General features: G+C 32.5%; 1 protein-coding gene across 1 annotated transcript; it reads right to left on the bottom strand.

The window, feature by feature from the left end:
- Window positions 1-1,090: 1,090 nt before the first annotated feature.
- Window positions 1,091-9,528, bottom strand: LOC143052174 (matrilin-1-like). Its single transcript, XM_076225130.1, has 6 exons — window positions 9,413-9,528; window positions 7,307-7,858; window positions 6,165-6,293; window positions 4,920-5,033; window positions 2,908-3,462; window positions 1,091-1,872 (listed from the first exon to the last, which is right to left on the bottom strand). The coding sequence occupies exons 1-6, from the start codon at window positions 9,468-9,470 to the stop codon at window positions 1,268-1,270; spliced, it is 2,013 nt and encodes a 670-aa protein (XP_076081245.1). The 5' UTR covers window positions 9,471-9,528; the 3' UTR covers window positions 1,091-1,267.
- Between the last annotated feature and the right edge of the window lie 255 nt (window positions 9,529-9,783).

The following is a 9,783-nucleotide window of genomic DNA, read 5'->3' as shown; positions in this document are numbered from 1 at the left end:
AAAGAGAAGAATAAGACAAACTAGAGCACTGATGATAAAAACATGTCCCAGTGGTCTAGTTTGTAGCACTTCTTTTTTGCTGATACGAATTTTATAAAGTGATCTAAGTTGAAATAACATAAGCAACACGGCTGGTGCCACATTTGGAACAGGATATTCTTACCCTTTTCGAAGCACCTGAGATCACTTTTTTGCTGGGTTTCGTGTTGCTTAGTCTTAAGTTTTTTTATGTAGTGTCTTGTAAACTTTAATTTGTCTTTTTCATTTTTAGCCATGGCGTTGTCAGTTTATATTCGAGCCATGGGTTTGACTGTCCCTCTGGTATCTTTCGTCCCTCTTTTAAGACTAAGTCTTATTTGGTAGGAAACATTCGTGAAACAAGAACGAGATTGTAGCTACAACAAAAGGAACATATCCGATATCATCTGTATAACGGATGTTTAATGTTGGCTAACCAACTCGTGATATCGTCCGTAAAGCTTACAAAGAGATGATGTAATCTTCAACATTTTACACTCTGCGTTTCATATCTTTCTTGTGAGCAGCTACCCTCTACAAATACAAAACCGTATCAATTGGAAGATATATACTCCGTTTGCAGGCGCTGTTGGAATGTTGCTTCATAGAAATGAAAAGTAAACAATTTTGAAGCTGAAATCATCTCTTTTGTCGTTTTTTTTAACCGACCCTCATTGTCAATTTCGATAAATGAGACAGACTTGACTATATCCGTAGCATCCTTCGCCGGGATAAATACGGTCAACATAGTCACCAAATGTTGAATTATTTAGTGAGGGAACACCATCTATATAGCGGAAAGTAGAGCTAAAGGATATTGCGAATTTCTTTTCTTAACTGTAAGAGTTAAATTCAAAAACAAAAAAGCATTTCGGAATCTGTGTTTACAGTTGATTTTGGATAACACAACAAATAATAACAAACAAGTAAGCTGAATTGTTTAAGCAAATGTCTAGGCTATATTAAAAACTCACAAACGAAAAAAAAACACCAACGATGAAACACTTTTTGAAAGAGACAAAACTCTAATGGTTTCATTTATAATACAATATAAACAAGAATAATCAAATATACGTCGTGTAAATTGAGTGCAACGTCTACACAAGACTCACCAGTAGCGTAAAATCTCTTGAAATAGTTGGAATAGCGCTTATAATATGACATTTATAATTATATTAACACATGACTTTGTAAGAAGAAACATAATAAAAATTAAAACTTGTTCATGATTGTCACAATTGCTTATGCATCATCGAAGATCGCAATGCACACTATTAGTTTGTTGTAACAGTGATGATATGTATGTATCAATAGAGTTCACCGACATGTCTCCATCTATACCTATATGAAATGACGTCGATGCTATATCTAACATAACCTTAAACTGTTCATCACTCTGATCAAGTCCAACCACAAATATTTCTACATTTTCTTTTAAAGTTTCAATAAGTATACTCTCTTCAATTGTCACATCATTCTGGAAATTTGAAAAGACAACAAGAAACTTCTTTGCAGACACACGCGCACCTTTTACACTATCAAATAATAACGCGTTGGCGCTGTTTATCATGGTTGTAATATTGGTTTTGGTGTCGGTAGTTTTAACAAAAGACGACAACTGTCTTTGTAAATTTTGTCTTTCAGTTTCGTTATTGTACTTATTAAAATCAAACCGTATATTTGACGAAGATGCATACGTCAATAAAGCAATTTGTGTGTTCATCGGTCCGAGTTTGAGTCCGGATAATATTTTATTTATTATCGTAGGGACTTTGGTGGTTAAGTCTAAGTTTTGCCAACCATTCGAAGTATCCACAGCAACTACGACATCTGTTTCTTCAGATCTTCGGCAAACTACAAAAAAAAGGAAAAGTTAGAACTTGATATATATGTTGGCATTATGCATTTACCATTCACAAATATATTTCAAAACCAATTGCTATGTAGAAAAGCATTTGAACATATTCCATGTTAGAAAAAATACAATTGAACATTTAATTTTTAATTGGGATTTGCCTGTGAGAGTTCGAATATATAGAGGACTTCAGTCCTTAGATGATTTGAATAGATATATTTTGGTTAAAACGAAGACACAGCACACACCTATTACATGTGTTATCTTTTGGAATTCGTCTTTTTCCTCGATATATTTAAGTGGGCGTTGTATACTCTTTTCTACGTGTGTACATTTGTATTTGTTTTTTTGGTTTTTTTGTTACGGTTAAACGTTGAAGTTGCGAAATCATAGGTTATGATCGTGATATTACGTGACAATTTAACTTTATAGTGAGTGACATACACGCTCGTATTTTGTGACATTTTATTACGATTTTAACACAACACATTTATGGTATTATACAATGGATTTTGATATCTTATTGCTTTTTATAATATTCTCTCTCATTTACACTCTCTTTTGTATCGTTAGTTTTGTCTTGTTATATCTTTTCCTTTTAAATTACTACCATGGTATCCTTCTTAGAATTGAACATTAGTTCTAAAGATGCTCTAAGTGTCGTCATGTTTTCCCAAAATGAGTCAAAATATGTTTTCCCCTTTTCCTTAATTTTTGTATCTCTTTTCGTAAATAGTTTTCAAGATATCTTTCTTAGACTTGATTATTAGTTCTGAATTTTCTTGATGTCATCATGTTTTCTTCAATTACAAATTATCTTGGTCTTTTAATTTGATAAACTCAAACACTGCAAGTATCTGTGATTGTGTAAACAGTCAGTCATCAGCGCTTAAAAGACGTAACAAAATATATACTGTGAGAGAGGGAGGTAAATCGTTATATAAAAACAATAATCATATAGTCTTTTAGCTATAGCATGTATAGTAAACTGTTGTAAATATTTTGAACTTGCTTTGAAAATATGTAAAACTCACTATTACAGCTTTGGTCAATTAGCGCATTCATTGTGTAGTGCCACAATCGATCATTATTGTACGGGAATATTTTTTCACTTCCTCCAGTAATAACAGACAGGAAATGATGCGACACATCTTCCCCAACAGCCACTGCAAACGTTTCTATTCCATACCCGCTCACTGTCGATATCATGCTAGGTGTAGATGGCAGTCCGTCAGATACAAGAATTATATACTCTTTCACCTTACTGCTTGATACAACACGATTTCTGTTATATAAGATATTAACAGCATGGTTGAGGCCCTTTTGAATTTCAGATATTCCGCCTCTAGGATTCATTTGAGTAACAAAATCATCGAAATTGAATTTATTCATCGAACTGTCAAAGTTCAGCTCAGTGTATGAATTATCTGCATACGACACAATGGCTACTTGAAAGTTGTTTACAGTTATCTCCCATTCCTTCGTAACGGATTTAATAAAGTTCTTTGTTATATTGAAATATTCTGGAGAACAACTGTTAGAACTGTCTATTACAAATACTACATCAGTTGGATAAGGCTTGCACATATCTAAATTGAATAGAAAGACATATCAAATGATTCGTCACAATGGCAATTTATTTGAACACGACATAATTACGTTCATGTGACGATAATTGGCCCATGCTAGCTCATGATTGTACTTTCAGACCTATTTCGAGTGTTTGGTTTTTAGTAATTATACAACCATGTTGGCTGCTTTACACTTTTTTTTTCTAACATTTTTACCTGGTTTCTCTGTTTGTTTTGTTAACACGGTGTTGTCAAAATAATTACGTGACGGTCATACAAATGAAAGGAGCTAACTATAAACCAGTTTAAATGGATCATTTTCTATATGACAAAAGACTGCAATAAGTCAGGAATATGGCAGTTGTTAACAATTCGTTGAGTGTATTTTATTAGCTTTTGATTTTGGCATTTGCTTAATAACTTTCCGTTTCTTAATTGCTTAAAATTTTGTCATAATAGTTATCAAAGGTAACAGAATTATAATTTAATGCGCCAGACGCGCGTCTCGCCTACATAAGACTAATCAATGACGCTCATATCAAAATATTTATGAAGCCAAACAAGTTCATAGACAGAGAGCATTGAGGATCCAAAATTCCAAAAAAGTTGTGTCAAATACGGCTAAGATAATCTATGCCTAGGATAAGAAAATCCTTAGTTTTTTTTAAAAATTCCAAGTTTTGTAAACAGGAAATTTGTAGAAATGACCACACTATTGATATTCATGTCAACACCGAAATGTTGACTACTGGGCTGGTGATATCCTCGGGGACGAAACGTCAACCAGCAGTGACATCTACCAAGTTGTGTAATTAGTTATCAAAGGTACCAGGATTATAATTTAGTTCGCTAGACGCGCGTTTCGTTTACATTAAACTATCAGTGACGCTCATATCAAAATATTTATAAAGCCAAACAAAGCTTCAAAGTTGAATGACATTACCTTTTATAGTGGATTACATATTATAAATTGTGCTCATTGTGAAATGCCATATCTTAATCAATTGTTCTTTCAATTCTCTAGTTTACATTATTTTGTGTGATATTGTTGTGACAATCATGCCACATCTCCTAACATGCATTTGATACAGATATTTTCAGTAGGATGAAGCCCCACTTTGAAGCTTCATCTTCCTGTGCGCACTGTATGCAATATATTATATATGAACGCCTGTTTTTTTTAAATATTAAAGAAAACACATTATTCAATTACTTCCTTCTTTTTTATATTTTGTTTTAGAAATATCAACAAAAAAATACAACAAAATAATCTCTTCATAAAAAGAAATGGTACATGATGTAAAAGTCCACTAAAATACAGTCTTCAGTTACACTTCAATGTGTTGTGGTCGACTGAGTTAAGCGAGTTTTTCAGAACGTTTTTGTTTAAATTTATTTCTATATGGATTATCCAATAAATCTTTTTGGATAAACAAATACATGTACATATTGTATGAAAAAAACTGTTTATTTACCTATTCCGCAATGTGTTCCTGTGTAATGTTCTGCACAGCTACATGTAAAACTTGCCAATCCATCTATGCATGTTCCTCCATTGTAACACATAACACCAGCACAGTCATCTATATCTAAAACAAACCCACAGAATACAGTATATTTCGTAATTTGAATGTTCATAATTATACGGCTACTAGATTTAACATAAATATTATGATTTTGAAAATATACCAGGAGCTGACAAATAACATTACAGTCGTCTGCTTAATGTTAAAGTCCACAATATCATTCATGAAATGCTTACCCTTCCGGACACCTGATTTCAATCCAGATTTTTAATGGAGTTTGTGTTGTTTCTTATTTATTATTTATAACTGTTGATGTAAATGTCCTTTGATTTTGTGAGTCTTTCTTTACTCCTTGGTTTTGATTGTTATTGTCTTAACAAACAAAACAATCATAGTACTGTAATACAAGCAAAACAAGGTTGTAACATCAATATAAACATAATGTGTAAAAGAAGAATGTTTACACTACTGTACATTATTGCATCTATAACAAATCAATCTATACGCAGAAGGTCAGCATCTTAATTACATTGTCTGGTGAATTCAAAATTGAGAAAGTATCAGTCAATTTGTTTCACCGTTTTCATATTTCATCCTTCAATTGATAAGATAGCTGTATAATAGGTGCTTCATTTTAGGAATGTGCTCACGATCACACTTTTACAATTATCAAAAGAAGCATTACATTTTTATAATTACTTGTTTGTGCTTTGGTCAGGAAAAATCGGTTTCTGTCAGTTATCTCTTTAATTAACCTATGCACTTCATAGTGATGGCACGATGATTGAAAATGTAACACTTGGTATGTGAATGTTTACTTTAATCTGACGTGCAACGTTGTTATCCTATCAAAATAATAGATTATTCTAGAACTTACATGTAATGATATTAGAAGTTCATAAATATCAACAGTAAAGAAGATCTAGAACGAAAGAAAACATATACGTCTTGTTTAAATAATAGCACAGGAGGAAATGTTTACACCATTGGATAATTTCTACTTTCCAAATAAAGCTTGCAAATTGTACTGGTTTATGATATATTGAAAATGAAATAGATCTAAGTAGAGATATAGTAAATTAATGAAATGGACACTAAATCATGTCTTTTTGACTACGTTGACAAATAAGATCGCACTGGTTTCGAAGGGCGTATGTGATTACGTAGTTGTATTTTTTGTTATATGTAGCAAACCTGTTTGACAGTTATGATCTGTGAAGCCGTTTGGACACAAGCACGTGTACTTAGAACCTCCAGTCGAAATGCATGTGCCTTGGTTTTGACATGGCTGTGGACTTCGTTCACATGGATTTGTCAATACATCTGAAATAATCTATTTTGATAAGTGAACCTTCATCAAAATACAATCATGGTTATTCAACAAACTCAATAGGATTTTTTTTAATGTTACGAAGTGAGATAGATGGGTTTTGATTACATTGCAAATTTGTAATGGTTTGATAAAGATCGTTAGTTTCTCCTTCCACGTGTGACACTATATGTATCCAAATGAAAAATTGTATAAACGTTGATGATGGATGTTTTGTTGTTATATGTTGTTTTTTTTGCAGCTTCCTCCGCCTCAAATTATGTTTTGTATTGGTAATTTTTTTTTCATTTGATAAGTTTAGACAAATTGATATCACATAAATTGACTTGAGGTCGTGTTTTTCTCTGGCTGTTTATGACGTCTTTACACTAAATCCATTGGATGTTGGATGTGCACGGATTGATTGTTTAGTCTTACATGTAGATGCATGATTTTTGTATTAGTTGTTAGTGGCTTTGAACTAGCTGTCAGATAACAGCGAGTACTCTCAGATCTGTTCATTGTGTCTTTTTGTGTCGGGATGTATAAGTACCCGGCCACGTCCACTTGTATTTTTGTCCATCTGATGAGTTAAGCTGATTTTTATACCGCTGTCCCATGTTAGGGGAGGGTTGGAATCCCGCTAACATTATTTATGTATGTGCCTGTCCCAAGTCAGGAGCCTATAATTCAGTGGTTGGTTGTTTTTTTTTCATTTTTTTTATATAAATAAGGCCGTCAGTTTTCTCGTTTGAATTGTGTTACATTGTCTTATCGGGGACTTTTGTAGCTGACTATGCGGTATGGGCGTTGCTCATTGTTGAAAGCCGTACGGTGACCAATAGTTGTTAATGTCTGTGTCATTCTGGTCTCTTGTGGACAGTTGTCTCATTTGCAATCATACCACATCTTCTTTTTTATATTTAGGGTCTTATGAATGAAAATTGATATAAATTGAGTCTTTTATTCGTTAACATGTTCGTCAGAGAATACCACTGTTAAATGATTTTCCAATTCAAACACTTACCAGTGCAGGTTTTAGATTTTATGTCCCTATAAACTTGGCCAACTAAGTCGGCATAACTGGACGCCATGAAAACATAACTCTGGTTTGTTGCTATTTTATCCAATTGATTCCTGTCAACATTACCTCCAACACCGACTGCGTACACTATTACTCCTAGTTGATGAAGTGAATTTCCGCCATCTTTTACCGCCGATTGACCGTCAGTAAAAAATATTAAAATTTTAAGTGAAAAGTCCCGAGCTCCATTTACTCTTTGAAACATATTATTTTTAGCGAAAGCCAATGCCATTTTAAAATTTTCCCCGCCCCCATTATAACTTATATTGTCAACGTTAGATTTAATGCTTGCTTTATCGTTACAGCAACTAAAGTGAAAACCATTTCCCATTGAGGTATGGAATGCAAATGTACTTATTTTTACTGCGCTGTTTCCTACATCAAAAACATCCACAAATTGTTTAACGAAATCGAGATTTTTCTTGAAGTTTGCACCACCGACACTTCCCGATTCGTCAATTAGAAAACCTATATCTGCTGGCTGATTCGAGCAAACTGTAAAAGATAATTATGTTCATTGGTACACAAAAGTGTTATCTTTTATAGTTTTTGTAGATAAATTAAGTGGAAAAAGAATTAACCGATGCTAAAATTCAAGTTATTTTATTTGGCAATTGTCATTTTAACAATACGACTGAAAGTCGAATCTCTAAGTTCTTGATCAATACACCTAAATGATTTTTCAATTTATTCAATGTTTTAGTTTATTCTAGACTGATCCATTGTCACCTTGGCATGTTTCGTCTCGTAGATTTGAGTTTTCAGGGGTTTGCTTGCAATTTGTTAAATGCACTTGTTTCAAAATATTATGCTTCTAGTTATCAAAATATTCAAAGCCTTGACTAGAAACATGCATCACATGAATAACAGCATGATACATGTATACAGTTGGTCTTCATTCGTTTGAAATTGAGAGGGATATCACTGTGTTTGACCTTTATGGCGACTAACAATGCGAAAAACATAAAAGTTTTACTAGTCTAAGCATGCTAAATTATGAAAAACATTAAATTCATCTATTTTATATTTTACTGAACAACCGGGACAGGAACGAATCGATTTTTTTCCCGGAAAATATGAGTTTCTCAGCTCAAGATATTTTCTAAATTGTAAAATGGAATAATTCGTCCCGGGATTTTTTAAGCTACTACTTTTTGTCATGAGCTAAACGTCGTTTTATTATATTATTCTGCTTTTTTGGACCTGTTGATCTGGCTGAAATGTACAAAGCCTTGAACGTACGAATATAACAATTTATATTAAGAACTTAAATTATTAAGTATTCAATAGCGTTGTTAACAAGCCATTTAAACGGCGATCTTAGCAGCCATGACAAAGTATGCAAGAAAATTAAATCAATACTCATAAAATATCAAGTCTGAATTTAATCAATCTCTTTGTACTATTTTGGTCAAAGAAACTATCGTGCTACATGTGTATTCCATTACTGTTTCTTTTGGTCTAGAAAGTGTTACCTGAGATAAATTGTGTAGAGCACATAGAAGCGTTTCATACTTAAAATTATCACATTATAAAATGATAAAAAAGAAACATTCAATACTTGATTTAACATATTAATGCAAATATCAGAAAGTTTTTTTTAAATCAAGTTTCAGTTTATTTGCTTTTAATCTCCTTCGCAGTGTTGTGGTGTCATCATGGAATGTATTGGCAATCATGCATATTGTGCCTTAATTGAAAACATGTTTTCATACAACCACGTGATAGTTATCAGTTTAACAAAACTATGATGATATTCATATGACGAACTTTTATAAATCTGCAATATGATTTATGTTATTGCTTCTAAATATGTATAACGTATTTTGAGCAACATTTCTGATATTTAAGTAACATTTAATTTTTTGTGTGTCTGGTGTGATATGAACTATTACAACTCTGACTTTCCGATCGGTAAATTAATTGGACCGAGAAGCCTAGTACGTATTCTATCGTCTGCGGTTGTTTTTGTGTCTAGTATTTCGATGTAAAAAGTTGTATGTATAAGTTAAATAGAAGATTTCATAAAAAAAGAAACAATACACTTACCTTCAGCAGCTATACGTCTTAAAAAAAGAAGAGGTAGAAGAATCCAAACCAGCATCATTTAATATCTTTCCTACAACAATTATAATTTTAATCACCGTGAAACAAAACAAAACAAATTACATCGATATTAAACATATTTTATTAACTGTATCATCAAATGTTATTATCTCAAGAGACATACATAATTTATTTTGTTAATTTTAAAAGACAAACACAAGAAGATTTTTGTAATTGGCGTTAGGTTTGATTACGTACAAACTTTGTTAGAACTAATTTTTACGAAAAAGATATCGTCGCGATAACAACAGTTAACGTTTGAAACGTCTTTACATCCCCTGTACCCGTATCGTATGCCCTTAAATTTCTGAAAT

This window comes from Mytilus galloprovincialis, chromosome 11 (assembly GCF_965363235.1).
Source record: "Mytilus galloprovincialis chromosome 11, xbMytGall1.hap1.1, whole genome shotgun sequence".
Classification (NCBI taxonomy): Eukaryota; Metazoa; Mollusca; class Bivalvia; order Mytilida; family Mytilidae; genus Mytilus; species Mytilus galloprovincialis.
This window is presented reverse-complemented; position numbering and strand designations above follow the sequence as displayed.